This window comes from Strix aluco, chromosome 4 (assembly GCF_031877795.1).
Source record: "Strix aluco isolate bStrAlu1 chromosome 4, bStrAlu1.hap1, whole genome shotgun sequence".
NCBI lineage: Eukaryota > Metazoa > Chordata > Aves > Strigiformes > Strigidae > Strix > Strix aluco.
In genome coordinates this window covers 96,687,541-96,711,115 of record NC_133934.1, presented here as the reverse complement: position 1 = coordinate 96,711,115, position 23,575 = coordinate 96,687,541, and the positions used below count along the sequence as shown (strand labels likewise).

The 23,575-nt window shown below is 36.9% G+C and overlaps 1 protein-coding gene across 1 annotated transcript in view; it reads right to left on the bottom strand.

The window, feature by feature from the left end:
* The window catches only part of FMN1 (formin 1), a 209,218-nt gene that overhangs the window by 172,006 nt on the left and 13,637 nt on the right, over positions 1–23,575 (bottom strand). The window contains exon 2 of the mRNA XM_074824482.1: positions 18,194–20,210. Coding sequence (XP_074680583.1) covers positions 18,194–20,108 — 1,915 coding nt within the window. The 5' untranslated portion in view covers positions 20,109–20,210. The remainder of the gene's footprint in view (positions 1–18,193; positions 20,211–23,575) is intronic.

The following is a 23,575-nucleotide window of genomic DNA, read 5'->3' as shown; positions in this document are numbered from 1 at the left end:
TGTGATATCAGAGCTTTTCTAGACTCGTCTCAAGTCCATTGTAGATGAAACATGATCAGCTAGCCAGGCATTAAAAAGAAAGACATCTGTTCATTAGTATGAAGAAAAACTTTAGAAAACAGTTATCAACTACTTCTGATCTATATGATAAGAAAGGTATATATAGTTCCTTACAAATAAGCGTTGCTTCTTAGCAAAGGAAAGGTTTCCATTCTTTATATTGACTGGTATTAGAACAGCCCAGTATAAAACAACTTAAAGTAAGATGTTCAGCAGGGTAAACTACACTGCCTCAGCTTTTCCCTTTCCTTTCTCTCCAGGATCAGTCATAAAACTATAACATGAAACAACTACATGGCATTAAATATTTTGCCGAAATAATTTGCCCAGCAATATTTATTTCATCTCTAACAGAATTTCTGGGAACTGATTGACTTTCTGAGAAACAGAATTCTTTTCAGATTAAGGGCAGACTGCAAAACATTTCTAAACAGTACTAGATCACTGCAACAAGAGAGTGGATAACATTAGTGTAAGCAGTGTTATTAACTGCGAATACTCTTTCTTTTTTTTTATAATATCAGAGAAAAAAAATTAAAAAGAAAGAAAAAGAATATGAGTCAAATGTCTGACTAGCTCAGTATCCTACATCTAACAGAGCCCTATGCCTAAGGAAGTGTATAAGAACATGCAATCACATATGATACTTCCTCCATGTACCCTCCTGTCCTCCCATCATGTACAACTTGGACACCGGTTTTCGTGCAAGCTGTTCAGTAAGCTTCACCAGACTTCTACTCCTAGTGTCCCCTGCACTGATGTAAATGTTGGGCTCTGCAGTATCCTTCAGCTGAGCTGTGGAACATTTTGCCACACACTGCATGAAGGACTATGTCCTTTTGTTTCTTCTGAACCTGGCTCCTGCAAACATGTTTTGGTGCACTTCAGCTGGTGTACTGGAGAGGGAGTGAAAAGTCCAGCCCTGTCCAACCTCTCCAGCCACTTCACAGTTTTACAATCTCTATCATGTCTTGTCAGTTATCTTTGTTTTTTTCCAGGCTGAAGAGATATTTTCATTATTCCTCAGATGACAACTTTTTTTTTGTGCTTTAAAACATCCTGTTGTCCTTCCCTGAACATGACCCAGTTCTACCATATACTTTTTGAGAAGAAGAAATGAGAACTGCAAGATATTTGAAGCTTGAGAGTACTAGATCTTGTAAAGTGGCATAATGGTTTTGGGTTTTATTTCTTTTCTAAAAATTCCTAGCATTCAATTTGCTTTTTTGAAAGCTATTGATTTTTTCAACAAATAATTACATGGAACTATCTGTCATGACTCAAAGATGTCATTCCTGAAAGGTAACCATCAGCTTCACTTTATATGAAATGAAATTGTACTTTTTTTGTGCATAGCTTCATATTTATTTCCTTCAATTTCACCTGTCTTTTTACTGCTCAGTAAGTGCTTTCTCCAGTTCTTCATGGCACTTGTCCCTCAGCAGTGTAAGAGATGCATTGGCTAGAGCAGTGTTCCTGCCCTTCAAGACAGGGCAAGTTGGATAACAGGATATGCATCCTCAGGCCCAGAAACACTGATTTTATAGTTAGTGATGAAGACTGACTAGGACTGGAGGAACTGTTGGGACAGTGAAAAAAGAGGAGAATGAAAGGAAGACAGTACAATGGAGGAGGTTTCAGAAGTCATGAGGGAACATGGTACTCCAGAATAGCTACTTTGCAACACCACTCATTTCCTTTGTTTTACAGTAAGATTCAGTAAAGGACTGGCTAGTTATAGCAATCTTAAAACTACTCATCAGAAGTGTTGCAAAAAAAGAGCTAGAACTTCACATCAATCACCTAAATTTCTTTTTGATACAGTCTGTATTTATTCTTATTTTAACAAGTATCTGAAATGACAAGCAATATTTCACAGTCTCAACTCTGACACATTTACATGTTAAAACCAGTCGACTTTAGGGACAGATCTTTATTTTTTTTAAAATGCTTTTTTGAAAAGACTTTTTTTCAGGCTTAGTGTATGGTTGATTTTACAACATCTACAAGATACTATATGCATGTTCAACAACACTTGAACATCAAAATAACTGTATAAACCACTAGAAGCCACCACAAGTATCTTAGCTTTATCAAGGCTTTCTTGAACCCAAAGGCTTCTATTATAATACAGAAGAAAACACTTTTCATTATGTAACCTGGCCCTTTTTATTGGCCTCAGTCAGGTCTAGCAGAGCAAAACAAAGCCTTAGATGTCTAAGCACCTAACAAGTAGTCTGCTTAATTCACTTGAAAATATTTTTGTCATTCAATTTATTTTTGCAACTGTTCCATGCAGTTATATTACATTACTGAGGAAAAAAATAAGCTGTATTCTTTTGAAAATTGAAGGTCTAATTAAAAGGTGGTTCATTAGCCAAATGGATTTTTGTCACATGAAATTCTTCACTGGCATGCTAATGAAACAGACATAAATACAGTCATTACTGCAATCCAGCAACCTCAAGGCTGCCAGTATTACATTTACTTTAAAAATAAAATTACAACTTAGCAATTGTGGGCCATCTAGCATATAATTTTGTTTTGGAAAGCATTCCTATTTAAATCGATCATAAGCACATACTTGCTCTCAGTCTTGTTTCAAGTTAAGCATGCATTCAGTACTGTTCTTGAAAAGGGTAGTTTTCTCTTTCAAGGCACAGTGATAACATACGCCACGCTAAAGCATACCACTGTATGAATGTGACAGCAAAATGCTATTGATCATATTTCTGATTCATACAAAAGGTATACTTTATATTTAAAAATTCTTTCATCTTCAAGATGTAGATGCCACAGGAACCAAATGAGAGGCATAACTTCCTTTTATTTCTGTTGCTCACAGTTCTGTTGTAACAGTAAACCTGTTATGCAAATTCTGCATATTGGCCAAAGACCTCTAAGGTTTGTCCTCCTGAGTCCTATACTTGTGTCACCAATAAGTACAATTAATTTCACTTTATCAAATTTCCTACTAGGATTTAAAAAGGGGATGTTATTTCAGTGGACTGAGGACCATAAAATCCTTTTCCAGAAAGTCCCAACATAGTCTGTTAAGTTTTATGGTGAAAAGTCAAATGAAGTGCCTTATTACACCGACGCAGAGACAATGACAAAATTATTCTTGAATAGAAATGTAATATGGAAATACAGGTAGTTCCCAGAAGAAAGCATGCAGAATTAAATAGAGTTCAATTTTTAGAACAAAGACAGACTACAAAGTACCAAAATGTATGATGAGATTCTAGACCAAAATTCAGATGTGTTTTTTAAAAAATATTTTTTTTCTGAAAGAATAAATCCAATTTTGATGGATTTGGCTTGATGAAACTTAACATTGCTGCAGTTTATTTACAATACAATTATTTGGATTCAGTTGCCTAAATGTATGTTAGATGCTAAAATTAATTTACACCAGTCCACAAAGGTATGGATCATTCTGGGTCAGATTTGCCAGCTCTACGCCTGTGCCTGAGACACCCTAGGGCATCTAAAATTGTGCTTTTTTCATTCTGCATGCTTTCACATCCATTGCAAAGATCTTGTGGAATAAGGAGGTAACAGTAATTCAGAATTCCTTCCTTTCATTTGTGAAATGATCTTACAGGTAATTGCCCAGAGTACTGAAATGGGTGGCAGAGGTCATTTCTTGTGAATAAGCAAAGTATGAGCTTTCTTCTTTCAAAAGGTACAGGTAGGGAACCGTTAGTCACATGAAAAAGAAAAATAATACGAATAAAGCAGAAGTGATGAAGGGACTGTGGGAGTGTAGTAAGGTTGATTGCTGAGTAAGAAAGCAAAGCAGTATGCTATACAGCTTGTTCATGAACGCATCACCAAGAGGATGGATGGAAATATTTCCATGACTATTCAAAGCCATGACTTTAAATATAAGTATCCTTAGATGTTGTTTTTTAGCAGTCAAAGCTCCTAGAGCAGACCTGAATTCCAAGAAACCTTTCATTTGTTCTGCTGGAACACCCAGCTTTCAGCCCAATTTGCACATTTAACATCGGTTTCAATGAGAGTTACACATAAGAGAACTCAACCCTCTGATGACAGAGCTGCAACTTACTTTACAAAGTTAATTGAACCTGCTTTTATGCTCTGTCTCATTGTCCATCCACATTATGAATGCCTCAAGCCCAGGCTATGTCACAGCCTTGTCTGTAGCCTGAAATTGCCTTTGAGCCAATCGTCACACCTAACCCACATGAAGAAAGGTTAAGGTCCTTGCTCTGTGCCACAAGGGTGGAATGACTCTAACTCACTGGGGTGAGAGAAGCTATGTAATGCCAGCCCTGCCGTGAGCGTTTTGATAGATGTATGAGGTCTGTGCAGACATATCTTAGCAACTGTAGCTACGCAAGAATTGTTCAAGCTCAAGCTAGTCTTCGAACTGCATGAGTATCCATCCAGCGAGTCCCATAGACCAAACTGGAAAAACAGTGGCTTGCTAGCATGGACCAGACATGCAATGCAAACACACCCTACGTGACTGCGCTCATACAAAGCATCTACATTGCTCTAACTGAAATACGATTACACAGAGGGGAAAAAAAGTAGGACTTCAAAGTAAATGAGTATCGTCAGAAATACCATAGAAGACAGGAAAAAAAACCCTATTTAATTTAATGTACTTTGAAAAAAACCCAAAACTGACTTCTGTCTGCTCTGGATAGAAAACATTTCATTTTGGAGTTGTTACAGAAGAAAGTAATCTCACTGGATTTGACTATCACAAAGGTAGCTCTTTAACAAAAGAGATACCTCTTGCTAAATTCATGCCATCCTGGAAATCTGAAATAGCTTCAGACTACAGCCTATTTTCTGCTAACTTTTGAACAAAGCCTTTAAACTCGAAGTTCTTATTGGCCTCCAAAATCTGAATAGAATGGCAACAAAGCTTTTGTCTAGGTTGCAAGGTGAAACTGTTTAAATGTTATTCAACCACCTTGATGAAAAGGACTGGACAAACATTCAGTGACTAATGAGATGAAAAATACATCTTTTTGGGCTAATTTGGCTTGGCCTCTTTTGGTAATCCATAGACTGGAGAAAAAACCCTCAGGATGGATTAAGACTGTCAGACTAAGCAACAACATTGGGAATATTATTTTTTCCATGACTTGGAAAAATATAAGAAAAATATTGAAATGGAACACTGCCTCTCAGATTATAAATTAGATGACAATATAGAGCCTGAATGCAAAAATGTAAGAGATTTTTGAAAAAAGTAGAAAACTGAAGAAGTAGGTGCTAACATTTGTCTTCTCAGCTTTGGATGACAAACATTGTTCATTTTTGGATAACTAAGTATAACTTGCATAGCTAAGTATAAAAGTGGAATATGTATTAATCACAAGAAAGATGCAAACCGTTCCTGGAAATTTATATGGTGGTATTTATCTTACTCATCATATTTAAAACTATAGTTTCACTGTGTGTGAGATTTTAAGAATAATCTGTGTAGTAAACTAGTACAAAAAATTATTAGGTCCATATCCCATGAAAGAAGCATGAGAAAGAAAATTAGGGGACAAAAGCGTTATAAAAAAATACTTAGGTCTTATACAAGACTATTCTGCCTATGTAAAAAGATGAATTACCAGCCAAAGCTGGTCTTTTGTTCTTGGTATATTGGCTGGGTTTTATTATTCACCTAGAAAATAATTTTCAGAAGGCTGCTATCTGGCTGCTTTAAATAAATAAATAAATAAATTTGGTGAAGATAAAAACCAACTGCCATAAATTAGTATAGCTATCAAATATATGCTCAAGATTAAATTGTAATGGTTATTTAAAATCTATACATAACTAACTTCAGTTAAATATACATTTATTTCAAAATGTATGATCTCCAAAACTGAATAGTTTTTAATATGATTTTAATGAATCTTTCTTAACTACTTCAATTTCTTAAGACAAAACAAATTTCATTTTGAAGAATCAGAAATTAGTGAACATTTGCTCAAGTTTATAACATATTGACAACTACAATACTGACAAGAATATAACTCTAGAAGAAACTTAGAGAAGATAACCTCTAGATTTTAATTATTGTGAGATGAAATGGCTCAATGCAAGCAGCTTTACAGGTTATATATATATATATATATATATGTCTTCACTGAAATAAAATTAACACAGGAAAGAAAAAAACAAAACTTTTACCCTCTCCAAAGGACTAAACAAAGCCTTAGATTTCAGTTTTACAACAACATAAACTATCAGACTCAAGTATATGTTAACAAAATGCAAGTGTCCTGGTTTAACCAGGATAGGGTTAAGTTTGCCAGCAGTGGGGGGGAGCTCTAGCCGGGTTATTCAGATACCATGCGGATGTCACATCCTGGCAGGTCACATTTTCCTGGCGCGGGAGCGCGCTGCACTCGTGCACTCGTGGTTTTGTACATCGTGCTTCCCACTGCTGTATTTGGTAGCTATTTTGCTCTGTTCATTGCTATCACTATTACTGTTATTGTTATTGTTGTTGTTTGTTGTGTTGCTATTGCATTGTTGTATTAAACCTTTCCTTATTTCAGTCTTGGGGCTTTGTATTTCACTCCCTTTGTGGGGGAGGGGCAGCGGCCGCGTGGTCTCAGACCCGGGCAGGGGCTAAACCACCACAGCTAGTCAAGGGGCTGAAAAAACACTGACTTCAGTGCTACATAAAATAAAAGAAGCCATTTTTTTATTAATTGCCCCAAAGAATTTGGGATGACTTCTGTCGATTAATATTCCTAATTTACCATAATATGCTCAAGAAAATTCTGTAGCTTTTAGACAAGTCTACCTCACTAGCTGTAGTGCTCAGTTTCTCTGGACATGGAAATCAAGCTATTTTTTATAAATACACTTGATAATATGAACCAGATCCCATACATAAATTAGGGGTAAGCATGATTAACATCTTAGGTCACACAGAAGCACCTGGTATTTTGCAGATAATAAGAGCTAAAACTGTTGGGAGCAGGTTGGGAATGGAGGGTGTGCCCCTCCAGCTGGTAGGGCCTCCCCAGGCTGTCAGGGCTGCTAGCCTAGCTGCTGAAAAATATGAGGTGGTAGGGGATAAAAGGAATAGGAACAACCAGTTTTAGCCTTTCTGCAACTTCTCCCTCAAAAATAATTAAAATAAAAAAGTAATAACTTGTTATTGGCCAGATTGCCCTGTACTACAGTTTTGTATTTTTACTGATGTTTCTGTAGCAGAAACACTGAAGCTCAGAGAATAAGAATGAATCTACTTCAGTTTGTACACATAATGAGAATTGTTTTCTATTCATAAATATTTAGTGGTTTCAGTGAGATAAGAGGTTCCAGTTTACAGGGGATGACAATCAGGAAATATTTTCTACTCATCAGGTGGACGTACAAATACATAATTCACTGAAGAAGTTATAGAATAGAAACTCAGAATACCTTTCTCTATAACAGCAGTCTTTTTTAGTACATGTAAAGCTTTTCCAGCTTAATTTTCCAACATACTGAACAGAAATTAGAGTAAACATGGTCACATCAGTTATACTCTTAATCTTTGTAGTTTTGAATTATCAAAATCATTAAATTGTGTACTGATAGCAAAGAAATTCTAAGTGATTGCTTAGGACTGTTTCAGACAACCTCATTTTATCCAAAATACAAAAATGTCCCATATGCCCCTTCACAGTAATAGCAAACCTTATGAAAAAAATAGCACTTTTCATTTTAACACTTCCAAAACCTAAATGTAAGAAAAGGTAGAATATTATAAAGCATCAAAATCTTTATCACACAGGACATTACAAGTGGCAGTATATGGAAAATGTCATTCAGCTGAGGGCCTGTGAATTATTTATATTTCCTTCCTTACCTCTTGTTCTGATAAAGAGTAATTTTACTGAGCCTTTAAAATTCCTCCTGTAAAACACATCCCACAGTTCCTGACATTTCTGTGTCCTATTTTCAGCTCACGGATCCCAGCAATGTAACACACAACCCTGCAGAGATCTTTGACTATTCTCTGGAAAATCCTAAACGTTTGGACCGAATGAGAGGCCACCATAATCTAAGTGTAAGGGTAGTCATAATCTAATTCCAAAGAAAAATTCCTCTGACACAAACAATTAAATCCATCATTAAACCACTAGGTGCAGCATTTTAATGCTATGACTCCTAAATAATATTCACTACTTATAAGTATTATTTAAATGTGCTATTATAGATTTAATGTCACATCTAAATCATGAAATATTACTCAAAATTATTTACTGATATGATATACCACAAACACATAAATTGCATCTTTATTAATTTTCATTGCATATATCTTAAAGAACATTTTTAGCAGGGAATATGCAAAATTTTTCCACCCCTTTTACAAGCTGAATTTGGTGCAATGTCACTTTTTCAGAGTAGCTATTATAGCTTAAAAAAATTCCTATATACATTATTAATTTATACTTACAGAGGTAAATACTTGCATTTGATCTCAGTTTATATATCATCCTGATCCATCAAAAAAAGTGTCAGCTGAACCATTCCTATCGTCTTGTTTTAAATAGCCAACAGAATACATACAGATTTAATAAATGACAATGTCCACATTATGCCAGTATTTTACTTCAAGAAATTCTTTTTATCCTTATGAAAAAAGAAGTCTACTTCATTACAGAAAGTCTCTTAAACTGAGTGCACAAACTGTAAAACAGTGTGAATGCTTTGGTCTTTTCTCTCTCCCATGAAACAGAAAATTGTTAATCTATGACCAGCATAAAACATTAAGCTGTCTCTGGTTTTTCATTCCAGTTTAATTCACTTGGTTTCCCCTCACTGATTGCCTTTGACTGAAGAGTCACATGTTACAAAGAGATGAAAATACAACTGTTGCTTAAGTGTGTCATGCTGGGAAGTCATTCAGCTAAGACAGGAGCTATTTGTTCACAGCATCTATCAAGGTCAGTCTTCAGAGGGTCTTTTTAACTCAGAGGCTGTGTCTTGAACTTCCAGTCCTGTCTACATTAATTTCAAACTGCCATAAATCTACAGTTTCAATGCAGCATTGCCTTATATTATTTATAGTACTATGAAAAAGATTTTGGCTTCACTGGGAAGAAGTATTTATGATCTTTTATCATTATGATGTGTCATAAGACTCAATAGAGAACATACAGTGATGTCCTTGAAGGAAATCATAATAGACTGCATGGAATATAACAGGAAAAAAAAGATCCATTAAAGAGCTATATACTGACTGTGATTTTAGTTGGACATACAATTAGCGAACTTTTCAAGATTATATATCTAGAAAGGACATGCGGACTTAACTGGCAAATTTTAGATACAGCCGGCAACTGTCTACGGAAGGAGCAACAGAAATCTATATCAAAGAGGGTATCTATCTTACAGACTTAAGTGGCAGTGTGTTACTCACTATGATTCAGAAAACCAATATCTGGAAAAATCTCAGAAATAATTTCATTTTAGCCACACTGAGTCCTTAGGTAACACAATTCCCATAAGATAATAGAGACACACCAAGGTTTTAGATTGGGCAAAAAGAAAAATTTGGAATAGAAGTTAATGGTATTAATAACAGTGAGATGGTAATTGAATTTTGCAGAATCCACAGGAAAAACCCTGAGGGAAAATAGAACTCATGACTGCTACCCCACAAGTATGAATTATATTGGTTCTATTAAGACACTAATAGATTTAACATAAAACTTCATTATTGTTGATCCAGATTGTAATCTACAGAATCATTTCATAGTCAGAAAATGAATGCAATAACTTCAAATAATCAAAATAGATTGACAAGATTTATAAGATCCAAGTTTGGATTCCAAATTTTCAACATCACTATCATAATTAATCTTATAATTCATGCACTTATGAGCTTGATCTCTGTTTAGAAAAACTGTGATAAGACTATTTGAATGTGGAAAACCGTGAAAAATTATCAATAAAACAATTGGTGAATGGAGGAGGGGAACTGATGACAAATGATATGGAGAAGACTGAAGTACTCAATGCCGCCTTCACCCCAGTCTTTACCAGTAAAACCCGCCTTCAGGAATTCCAGGGGATCAGAGGAAAGCTCTGGAGCAAAGAAGACTTACCCTTGATGGAGGAGAACTAGGTTAGGGGGTATTTAAACAAAATGGATGTACGTAAATCCATGGGGCCAAACATGTGCCATGGGGCCACCCACAAGTGCCATGGGAGCTGGCCACTGTCATTACAAGGTCACTCTTTGAATGGTCATGACAATTGGCAGAGGTTCCTGAAGATTGGAAGAGGACAAATATCACTGTTATCTTCAGGAAGGAAGATCCAAGAAACTACAGGCCAGTCATTCTCACCTCAGTCCCTGGGAAGGTGGTGGAGAAAATCCTCCTGGGAAGCATTTTCAAACACATGAAGGACAAGAAGTTGATTTGGAGTAGTCAGCATGGATTTATGAAGGGGAAATCATGCTTGATCAACCTCATTGCCTTCTACAATGAGGTCATTAGCTTGGTGGATGAGGTGAGAACTCTATGTTGTTTACCTTTATGTTAGTAAAGCCTTTGATGCTGTCTCCCATAACATCACCATAGACAAGCTGACAAAGTATGGGTTAGATAAGTGGACACCAAGATGGATTAAAAATTGGCTGAACAGCCAATCTGGGAGGGTTGTGATCAATGGCACTAATTCCTGTCGAAACTTGTGGTTGAAACTAGGCAACAAACTAGTGGTGTATCCCAGGACTGAATACTGGAGCCAATACTGTTCAACAACTTCATTATTGACCTAGACCCTTAGCAAATCTGCTGATGAGACATAACTGGGACGAGTGACTCTTAAGCTGGAGGGTCTTGCTGCCATTCAGAAGGACGTTGACAGGCTGGAGAAATGGGCTGACAGGAACCTCATGAAGTTCAACAAGGGGAAGTGCAAAGTCCTGCACTTGGGGAGGAACAACTGAAGGCACCAGGACATACTGGGGGCCAATCAGCTGAAAAGCAGCTTCGCAGAAAAGGACCTTGGGGTCCTGGTGGCCAGCAAGTTGAACGTGAGCCAGCAAGGCACCCTTGAAGCGGAAAAAAAAAGGAAAAAAAAAAGGCTAACAGCATCATGAGCACAAAATAAAATGTATGTAATTCCCCCTGAACGTAAGAAAACACTCTTTTACTGTGACGGTGACCAAGCACTGACACAGGTTGCCTAGTAAGGTTGTTCAGTTACCATCCTTGGAGAAATTCAAAACCCTACTGGACATGGGCCTGGGAAAACTACTCTAGGTGACCCTGCTTGAGTAGAGAGTTGGACTTAGATGATCTCAAGAGGTCCCTTCCAACATAAATGATTCTGAGATTCTATGATTAATTCTCTTTTTTAATGTAATTCTGTTCTTACCCCAGTCTCTTAATTCATAACTCCTTTATAGCATCTTCAAAGAACATGCACTCTGATTAAGCTGTTTTTAGTGAAGCAACAAACTCACGTATACTAGTTTCATGCGAATTACCTGTGAGAAACTACACATCATGTTTCCATGTGATCTATATTCAAACTTACCTCATGAAGCGCATACTTGTTATGGACAGAACCCTATAGTGCCTTTAAGATGCTAATTAGCAATTCTCTGAACCACTTCAATTAGAGAATATATTTATAAACCCTTCCCTTTCTTATAAAAGGAACATCAAAAACAATATAATATCATCTGTCTCCTGTTATAAGAGCCTTCAAACAGAGTTCTGTTTATATGAAACTTCATTTTCCAAAACCATGGTTCAGAAACACATCATAAAGCCTTGTTATTAAATTTCTCGTAACTGACTTCATTTGTCCCTCTTCAGCTTAAAGAGTTTGTTAAGTTAGGAAAAGACAAAATAAAATTCAAATAGTAACTTCATATTCATTATTTTTGCTACCTTCATTAAATATCTAGGATAAAACATTGCCTGTATCCCATTTTCAATTACAAGTCTTCTGACACTGGCACTGTGATAGATTATTTTTTTGTGGTTAATGATAATACACCCAAACAAAATCAAAACTATGGCTTACTCACATGGATACTTCAACCTGCTACTTTAACGCTGGAAATTTAAACAGACATGTAGAACTAAGACTATATAACTGCTATATTTGTAGAATCATAGTATTCTTGTTTGCATGGAAGTAAGATATGTTTACATTGCAATTGAAAATGAACTCAGTAAAACTGCAAGAACTCAGTTTTAACTGACAGTTAAAAGCTCTAAAGAGTAGGGCTGCCCTCAGAGCACAGTTACGAAAACTGTTCCTCCAGCCACCAGCAAGTGAAGTACTGAAATAAAAATATCATTTTGTGCTTTTCATTCCCTTAAAAACCTTTGAGGACTAAAATATGAGTATTCACAGTCTTAGACCAATTTAAGAATAATACTTTATCAAGTATTTATCCATATTATAGTAAACAGTCCTTTTTACGTTGAAGTACGTTTATTATATTTTAAGACTATAAAATGGATCTCCCAGAGATAGCCATTAGTAGCTGGCATCTTTTCAAATGGCAGTGCATAATTTTTGACAACCACACAAAATTGCCAGAATGCGTGTTTTCAATTCTTTCTAATGGAAAGTGAACTGCTGCCATAAAATTTGCATTGGCAGTAACAAGCAAACACAACATTCTCCATCTAATAATCAGCAGGGATAGGTGCAGCTACAATTACATCCAGAATATATTACAAGGAACTCTTGGGTATATATCTTACTAGTCAATTAAACAAAATTATTGGAGAAATAATCTGAAGAACTTCTCTACGTCACAATAAGCATTATAACTCCTAAGACTTTAAAATCAAAACTCTTTACCTCATCTTTCATTTTCTTCCTCCCTTCTATTCCCTGCATCTCCAAAATTCCATACAGTATTATACACTGACTTCATGGATCATCAGCAAGACTGCTGGGTTTACATCCATGATGTACATTCTAAAGGTTACAGATTCTTTTGCACATTTTCCCACAAAAAATTAATTCTCTCATCTCTAATCTGCCATGCTGCACTTGTTTTGTGATACTCCATCCTAGCTGAAGCCACACTCCCTACTCAGCCCACTGGAGTTCCCCTTTTTCAACTGCCTACCCTTTCTTGCTGGCTTCATTATTAATACCACCCACTTAAAAGATCACATTCTCTTTCCATCCTCATTCGACTTCATTCACCTCTTATCTCCTCCTCCCAACAACTGTTTTAGCCAGCCCCAGCCAGCCTCCTGGCTTCCAGGTTTGGGATGCAACTGAGGTTTTGGAGACCTAATGATTCCCTGCTGACAGCAGAGGTGGTGTTCCTCTCTTGTCCTTTCGGCCTCCTGGCAGCACACTTCCATGTCCTCCCTCACCCTAGCTTTGTTTTTCATCAGATCACTAGTGAACCATTCAGCTCACTAAACCAGCAAATGCTACTCACCTCTCACCTTGCTGGCTCAGTTTTCAACTTGCTTAGTGATCTGACTCAAATTACCAAAAAGCAAGAAAACCACAAAAGTTGTTCCAAAGAAGGGGAGGGATAGTGAGAGAGGAGGCCTTTGCTGGGAGAAGGAAGATAATAAGGAGAGAATGGAGCTGTCCCTTTCGGTGCCAAAGGCTCAGCCATTTTACCTGGCACAAGCCTTAATCATTTAGTTCTATCCCACATTAGTTTCAGTTTCTCTACAGTCCTACTAACTGGCTTTCTGTCTTTGTTGGATATATTTTTCTTTCACAACTGCTAGATATCAAAAAAGGAGCAATCTGCATTGGCTGGGGGCAGGGTAACACCATCTTCTCACTTGTTCTCTTTCTTGCTTTCACCATTCCCCCTTACCAGTTTTTTATTCTTTTTCCACAGCAGCACTAATATATAAAACAGAAGGTGTGGTGAATGACCCATTCCAGTCTCATCGTGACTCAAAGCACAGTCACCTGTCACTGTCCTGGAATAATGGGATGCCTTGACTGACTTGCCCTAAGTCATAGAGGCTACGTCATAACCAGTGATTTTTATTTTTAAGTTTCCTGCTCTGAATCAAATTCACTTCAATACCTTCTAAAAATATCACTAATCTTCCTTCTCTTTCAGATAACACTTAGTAAAACAGCATATCGGTGTCATTCCATACTACTTAAATAAAAGACCTCTGAAAATTTTCTCTCTAGTTTTTTCTACCACTGTGAACAACCTGAGAGAGAAGCACAGTCAGGAACTAAAAGGTCTCAGAAAATCTTTCCCTGAGACAGATATATTGAGGACTGTTTCAAAAGCAAGCCTGGCTTCTCCAGGGCTATAAAAGCATAATGTATTTTATGTTAGAGTAGAAACAACTCCCTACAGAAATGCAGAAAGCATGTTTCTGAGGATTTAATAAATGTCTTTTTTATGAGAAATTTTAGTGTTTGTACTTTTGGTTTTGCTGCTTGAAGCTGAACAGTTTATTTCTTGAAAGTCTTTATTTATTCTAAAGCTTTTACTTAGAGTTTTGATAATTCAAACAGAACTATTACCTGCAAATATAGGAGTGTTAATTCCCAGTCCCACTTACAGAGAAAATGGCTAAATAATTATTGTTGAACTATAAATTCCTCCCAGTTAACTATTAACTTTCTAAGATAAAAGCTGCGGCCTGTTCCTATGGTCAGCAGTTGCACTTCAACAGGAAGGTCCTGAAAACTACTTTCAAGTGAATTAGTGATAGAACATTGTGTAATGAAACCATGAGATTTGTGCCATAAATATTTGCTGTAAAGAAACTGAACTTGCACAAAAGGGGAGGTACAGAAATAAAGGCACTCTGCCTCAGCTAAATGTTTCGCTTTTGACTGCGGGAATATTCTCCAATTATCCAGAAAGAGAGTGAAGAATCATGATTTAAAACAATCAGAAAAGAGAATTAAAATTATGTATAGAGCTGTATGATGAGTCAAATTCATTATTTAAACTAATAAATTAAAATATTTTAACCCATTCATGAAATTTTCCAAATACAAATACACAGTTACACAGGTAATAAAAGGCTCCAAATGTTTTGCAGTATGTAGCGCAAACTGTGACAGTAATATAACTTTGAACAGCCATTCATAAGACCAGCATTTTTGACATGAAATAAATTCTTCAACCAACCTCACCAATAAAGAGTCAACCAAAATTCAGCATAATTCTTAGATTCATTGTAGATACTTGCACAATTTAATAACAGACTAGATTTGAAAGAAATAATTTCGTGATAGCACCCCATTAAATATATCTTAACAATAGTCTTGAATTTTGCTCTTCACACATGGGAGATATCTGATAAGGATCAAACCAGGACTGCAAAATTACTGCTGTAGATCTTAACATCACTTATGTTGCCTAAATTTGGAGGTACATTACTTGCCCCGCTGCACTATAGTCAGTTAGTTATTACTTCTATCAGTTTACAGAAGAGTTGTACTACCAATGCTCTCTCAATAAGAATGATTCCACTCCTAGTTCAGAACAAAATGGAAAGTCATATTATCCTGGATCCAGAGACATGCCTACAGTGCTATATATGCCAGCAAAGTAGGAAAATTTTCCTTAAAGTTACAGATTTTTCTGACACACAATAAAGCTGGCATGCAATCATACATGAAAATGAAAAAAAAACCCCAAACGAGAACAACAAACCCAGAATAGTATTACATCTTTCAGAAAGTTGCAGTGATATTTTCTGTCTGTATTAATGTTGCAAGACAACTGTAAATAAGGACTAAGTTATTGTTTTGTCTGCACTTTATTCACTCCACAAAGATGTTTCTGCTTAATAGCCAGGATTTTCAGCCAACAGATGATATTTGTGTGTATGTGTTTTGTTCTGTTTCTTATAAAGCTGTTCTGGGTAAACACCAGTGAGCAGATAAGCACCACACAGTTGTTCACCCACTTTCCCCCCACCCCAAGTGCGACAGGGGAAAGAGGAAAGGAAAAATAAAAATGAGAAAACTTGAGGTCAAGATAAAACAAACAAATAAAATTTGTTTAATAAGTGAAGGCTAAGTGGAAGAAGAGAGAAGAAAACAAAACAAGTGATACAAAAGCAATCACTCACCGCCTCCCGTGGGTAGACCAATGCCCTGCCAGTTCCCACACAAAAGATGGCTAACCCCCCTAAAGCTCCCTCTTTCCCCTTTTAGTGCTGAGCATGACATTATATGTCAGGGAATATCTCTTTAGTTAGTTTGGGTCATCTGTCCGGTTGTGTCCCTTCCCAGCCCATTGCACAACCCCCAGTCTATTCTCGGGGAGGGGCAGAATGAGAAATACAGAAGGGATTGATGCTGTGCAAACACTGCTCAGCACAAGATAGAACATTAGCATGTTATCAACACCATTTTCACCACAAATCCAAAACACAGCATCATACAAGGTATTATGAAGAAAATTAACTCTATCCCAGGCAAAACCAGTACAAGAGTGCAGCACAATAGGTACAGTTCCATATCCAATGATCCTAAATGATAAACTAATTTAAAAAATACCAATGCAAAGTCGGGAGAAAAAGGTTGGTTGTGCTACTTGAGTCATAAAGGGGTGAAATTTTCTGCTGGTTTCATGAGTTAAACCAGCTCACCAAAAGGTACAATGAGTACAAGAAGTAATGAGAGGGGTAGGACAACACAGCACAATGGGAACCAAGAAAAGAATGAAAGAAGAAGAGCATCGTACCCATCTTTTTTTTTTGCCAGTGAGTGTTTGTATCAGCTTTGTCAACTCATCAAACAATGCTCTAAATTTGATTTAGTCTGGAGTGGAACTAAAGCAACTTCTAGAAGCAGAAAGCATAAATGCAAGCCTCATAGGCAATATTCAACACCCTTTGGCTAAGGTAATGGTTTCACATCCCTACACAGCTCCCCTTTTGGAAACCCCGTTTCCTCATGCCCATGTCTTCCTCCCTGGTTTAACCTGCAGAATCCTGTAACTCGTCTTGCATCAGCTCTGGCAGTCACTCATTGGGCCACCCTGTGAAGCAATTTAGGTAACTAAAATGGCAGACTGCACATCTCCCCCCCTCCCCCCCCCCCCCAAAAAAAGGAGAGAATATTTTTGTCCCATTTTAGTGAGCTGAGTCAGTCAAAGGTATGGCAAGAGACCCAAACACACTCTAAAGGGAATCAGGGGTGGGAGTGGGAAAGATGTATCACACAAGAGGCTTGAGTCTAAGTAAATAAGAATTACAGATATCAATGGGGTTTTTCCATATTTTTTTCTAGTTTCCCTTTTAATTTGAGACTATAGAAAATTATCCTGTTTTCCATGAAAAGTGATAAGGCTGCAAAATAGCACCTCTTTCCCTTTTATAGTGAAATCATGTCACTTTGCACTGTCAGCCCTCCCTATAACATATAGGAACCAATCTAAGCCACACCTAGACAGATCACTGGAATCAAGTCCTCTAGCCTTCCCATTTCTGAGAGAAAAAATGAAGGGTCTAGATGTTAATGTTCTAGCTAACAAAGATAGTTATTCAGTATGCCATATACTTATACATTTTTATATTCATAGTATTATTTATAAATAAACTCATGGGCTGTACTCAAATACATTGTAACATGACTCCTGTATGCAATCCTTCTCAAAACAAGCCCTTTGTTACAGAATTTACATCAACCCCTTGTAGCTAAATGGTCAAAGCACCAGTCCTATACTTAGGGCAATGTAAATTAGCTTGCCCAGACAATATTCTATCAGTTAAACCAAGCAAACTAAAAAGAATGTTTTGGATAATCAGTGTTATCATAACAGTCTGACAGACTAGGACACAGCAGAGGAAAAGCAGGAAAATAAACATGTAAACTTTTTTTCATTTTAGATAGAAAATATTTAAATAACTTTGGTTAAGGGGTCATTCAGAAACAACAGGACTGAATATAAGCTGACATAAAAAAATGTTCCGAAAGGAAATCTTATATAGCTATAAGATTTTATTTATTTAGCTATAACTTTTGTTCAAAAAGTTCAAGTTCAACAACTTTTCACTCAATCCTTAAGTAGTGAAAAATACTTTCATTGCAAACATACTATTTATTATTAAAGGCTAGTATTAAAAAGCACTCCAATACTTTCATGGTCAATCGATTCTCTTAGTTTAAAAATATATTAAATAGGACTGACCTGGACAGAAATTCTGCTGTGTCCGAGTAGTCAATTTTTCTTGTACAGCATGCTTTTCAAAATGCCCCGCAGTTGCATTCTGATGTAGGCCTGGTTGTCTGGTGGCAAATCCCAATTCTCCAGGTTCAGAAAACTTCAGATAAAACTGTGGCTCCAAATCACTGAAAGAGAGGTTTATAGCACCATGTCTCCCACTGCCATAGTCACTGAACATAGATTCGTCCTCAGTGTTTAGTGTTGGTAACGGGAGAATCCGATGATGCAGCTGTGGGCTAGGCAGTCTTGAAGATAATGGAGAAGGAATAGGTGACATTTGTTTGTGTGTATTAGATAGCGGATATGAATTACTAAAAACATTACTCACTGCTACTAACGAGGGTGAATGCAGCCTTTTCTCTTCCCGTTTAAGGTTATTATTTGTCTGAGAAATATCAGGACTTTCATTTACAGGCAGGTTCAAAAATAAATGCTTGCTGCTTCCCCGGGATACCTTGGTTCTTTTCTCATATATTGAGCCTGGAAGGTTTCTGTCTACTCTTGTAATTTGTTGCAGTCTCTTCCATTCTGCAGCTTCATCTAAACTGTCGCTCCGTATAACTTTCAGAAGGGCTTTATTGACTGCTCCCACAAGGTTGCATGACTCATCACTAATATGCACTCTCTCTGCTTTGTACTGCAAATCAGAGCTGTCTTGCTCCTTTTCCTGCAGCACAGTGTTTTTAGAGTCTCCAGCAGCTTCATCTACAGAGCATACGTCAGTTCTCGATATAAATTCATTAGGTATTGTTGTGAGAACAGGAGAAATGTTTTCTTTATCTCTGTGAAAATCAGGTAAAGACTCTGCAGGGGGTTTGGCAACTTTTCTAATACAAGCTTCTGAATCCTGTAATTCAGCAACAACTGTGATTCCTGGTTTCTTCTTGCATACCGGCTCAGTATACTTGCTACTTTTCAAGCTTTTAGCAGATGCAGATTTACTTAATGTCTCAAGTTTGTTAGATAGAATGTCCTCAGATGACTTTATCAAAGTGATACTCTGTTGTACCTTCGTAACTTCAGGAATGCATTCTCCATTGTCCACTAGTTCAACTGCAACCATGTCATTGTTGTCTTTTGAGCTTGAATGTGGTAAGTCAGCATCCAGTTTCACAGCTTGGTTGCTCTCAAGAAAATACCCTTCTTCTTTCCACCTTTCTGGTTGTATACTATTGTCTACTGGTAAATCATCCTTACCTTTTACTGTTAGCCAACTGGAGGCAGAAAAGGAACTGGTAAAACTCCTGGCAGGAAATCTTGTGGGGAGCATCTTCTTATTTTCCATTTGCATGTCTTGTGGGCTCAGTAAAGAAAAATGTTGTTCATATATCTTTTTTCCCCCTTTCTGGTGTCTGAACTCCTCAAAGTTCTCTTTCCTTCTGTATTTCCTCATTTTTTTGTGATTCAAATTGTCTCTATTTGTGGAATCCAGAAAGAAATCCTGCTGATGTGTAAAACTGGAGTAATCATCACCTTTACGTTTCGGGACTCCAGAAACATCCTGCCGCTTTCCCTCCTGATGTCGTGTGTTAAGGCCAGGGATATGATGTGATCTCAAAAGACTGGATAACAGTTTTTCCTTTTCAGCAGTTAGTTTGTACAGCTCAATGAGAATGTCTTTTGTGGTAGTTTGCTTGAAAATAATATCTCCAAAGTTTTCATTCGGCTGTTCTCTCAGCTCCATCTCTAACCTCTCCCTTACTTGGTAGCAGCTACAGAAACGTTTACTGGTTCTATCCAGAGTTACACAGCCCTTGTAAGTAAATCCTCTGACTTCTCCCTCTGGAAGATAGAAGCTGATGTAACAAAGCTCCATAATGGGTTTGTGCAATTGAAGGATAGTATGCGTGCCTTCCATTATGCTTGCCAAATTAGTCATTCATTTAAATTATGTGTTAAGTATTTCAAAGCTTGCATGACATAGCATGTGAGGCAGGGAATGGACGGAAGGCATCTGACTAATCTTCAACAATAATATTGTCTGCTGGAAAAAATAGAGAGAAGCCTGTCAAACTTGATCATGGCAAACTTCATATGACAAATAACAAGCCTGCAGAAGCACAATCTTCTCTCAGTATTTTCTGATACAAATCTTCTACCTTGAAAAATCTGACACAAAAAGGACGGCATTGCTAACACTCACAGTTGGAGTCATAATATTTCTCCCATACATCACCCCTCTGTCTCCAGGGCTCTCAGTCAATGCTGTTCCATAAGGTCACAAGCTGTTCACTAAAACACCCATTTCAAACAAAATTTACTTTTTAATGCTGGAACCTATTGCCCTCTTTCACTTAAAAGTTAACTTGTTGAATATTTAGTCAAAAGAATCATTCAAGCATGTATGTTGGCTTTTTACCCAGTCAGCACAACCAGCAACATAACACCATCACAATGTAATTAGTTCTTGGTGCTTTATTTACCAAGAAAACATTTAAAAAATAAAAAAAGCTGAACATCATCTTGTATTTATCTGTGAAACTGCTGTGACATCAAGAAAACTTGCAAGAAGAAAAAAAAAGGTTCTGTTTACTCAGCTAGCATATAGGTACTGTATAAATCTATTTTTGATTCAGCATGCAATAGTGTAATTGTACTACTACGGCCAGGTTTATTGAGCTTGTTATTTCCTTTACTTTGCATCACATTGTATTTTCTTGCTACAGATTGGATATATTTACATTCTTTTGATACATTATAATAGAAGTTGGTTTATTCTTTTGAGCACTAAACTGTTTTTTTAACCAGAAGGAACTCTGTTACCACAATTGAAGCGGAGAATTCTGCAGTCACTAGGAAATGCATAAGCATCAGGGAAAGACCTAAAGCTCAGCAGCAAATCCAGCAGCATGCAAAGCTGGAGATCACCTGCTCCAAGGCTTCTCTTTGTTGAAAAATGCAGGAATTTCAGTTTTCAACTTTCAAAGCATAAATACAGCAGCACTTTCCATCATTTCAAAATAGTCAAACTTAGCCTCAGACAGCCATAATTAAGAGGAAACTGTCATGTTACATTTCAGTTTTATGTATTTTTTCAATATACAAGTATGCAGGGAGTCAGATTTAAAATGATGCCAATAACTTATAAGTAATCAGAAAATCCTAACTCTAAGAAGCAAGCAGCATTTACACAAAACATCCTATCCTACCAGCAAGTAGGCATTTATTGCAGTGATTTCATTTAAATTTTGTTAAAACATTGCATCTCTTTATAATATTCTTTAAATAGTTCAAACTTTCCATTTACTTTGAGTAGTATCATTCTTCATGCCAGCAAAATTGTTATTATGCACACATAATCCTTGAAGACAGAGGAGAGGTCCTAAAGAGAGGGACTAACAGTAAGAACAATCTTCCATCAGAGCTGAATCAGCTTCTTAATTCTGTTCACCAGCGGTCAATAGTTAGGTAGCATGATTTGGAATCCCATGCAGGTTTAGGAAGGGGTAGGAAAGGTGCAAAGCCTTTAGCCAGAACTGCTGAAGACTGGCTTGTTTCATAGACCTGTAAGAGTTTCTGAGAAAATGATGACATACTGTTTTTTCTTGTATTCCTGTTTTAACTCATTGCCTGAGTTTGGAGTTTGAAATATGGACAAGGCTGAGTACTGCCAAAAAGAGCAGCCTCACTTCTAGTCTTCCTTGTTTCCAGCTGCGCATGCCTGCTGCTATTCTAGTGTACCACTCAGTGACCGTGCAGCCACAGGGTGTGTCACTGGCAGATGCAACCAAGAGTGGTTCTGCATACAGAAATAACAACCATCAAAGAACATTTGTTCATCACAGGAGCAGTCTTGAACCTACTCACTCTTCACCCAAGCAGTAGGAACACCCATTATGGTAGGAGTTTGCCAGTACATCACCTTAGCCATAGCACCAAACTGTCCCTCAAGTAATCTACTGTGGTGAGCTCCATCAAATATGAGCTAGTGAACTTGTGAACATTTCCATAAATGAATACTCAGCAGTCTCGGCTAATGCATGCCGAGTCAGTTTTTACTTACAGGAGAACTCTACTGACGAGCAGAATTTCAAGGGAGTTACTAGGCAGGGAAATGGATGGCACAATCCATATATTGGTCCACAGGCAACATACACTATTAAACTAGGAAGGAGAAAGAATAGGTAACTGGGAAAAACCTATCTAAAGTGAGGGTGGATATCCCAAGGAGACCAAATCTATGTTTAGTATTGATTTAAGGAAGATGATGCATCACATCAAAGTATTTTTCAATACATTTGATTTAGAAAATAGGAAAGGAGCAATCAGAAGAAAGGGAATTGTTTTTTAATACACGAAATAAGACAGTCTGTATTATAGGTATTTCACAGTCTTATCTAGGAAAAAAACATCAGTGTTAAATTAGTCTGAACTATGTTATGTGTTCCTCTCTCTCTCACCTCAGCTGGCATGGCATCTTCTCATTGAAATATGATTAAGTGACTACAAGGAAATAACAACACGGAAACTACAGGCCCAGTAGCTATAGACCCAGACATTATGATCAAATTTAATATCCTCAAAGGGCATCTATAATATCATCAGGTGCTTCACAGCTCAGTTCTGAAGAGTACATTACTCTTGGTAACATGCATGCAGTTGTTTTTTTTTTAAACAAAAGAATATGTGTAAAGGAGAAAACTAGCTAGCCCTTGCCTCACACAAATTTTTTAGGCTGTGGCCCTCCCAAAAGACAAGCAGCTTCCCTAATCTAACCTGAGGTCTGAATCATTACACTACTGAAATGAGACCTACAGTTCTCCCTTAAATCATATTGCAACTAAAAGCTCTTTTTCAGTTAGAAACAAATAAATTTATTGAAGGTGGTTTTTTAATCTTAACATCTTTGACAACAACCTGTTACACCAGCTTAGACCTGTTTTAATGGCTACATCCTATTAGATCTCTTCTTAGTTACACCAAACTAAACAATGGATTTAGTGCACACATATTGACACGTTAAAATCTAGAATCACCTTGAACAGAATGTAACCCCCTCCTTATGATGCAAAAATTTACACATACTTTGAAATTAAGCCATATTAAAAATGAGTTTTAGAGAAAAGCAGTAATAGTAACAACAGCAATAGCAGAAAGGACACTTTGTTACTATTAGGCCAATGAAATATTCCCTATCAGTTTTCACTGATTTAAAACATAATGTGATACCATGCACTGCTGCATTGTTTAGTGGTATTTTGAAGCTCATTTCTGTTAATAGATACATTCTTTACTAAGAAAACCTTTTTCTCTTTCGTGCCTTCAGCACCTTATTCAGCCTTTTTATAATCTTCCATCAGAAAACAAAGAAAGAAGTGAACTCCCTGTTCTATAAGCAGAAGCATT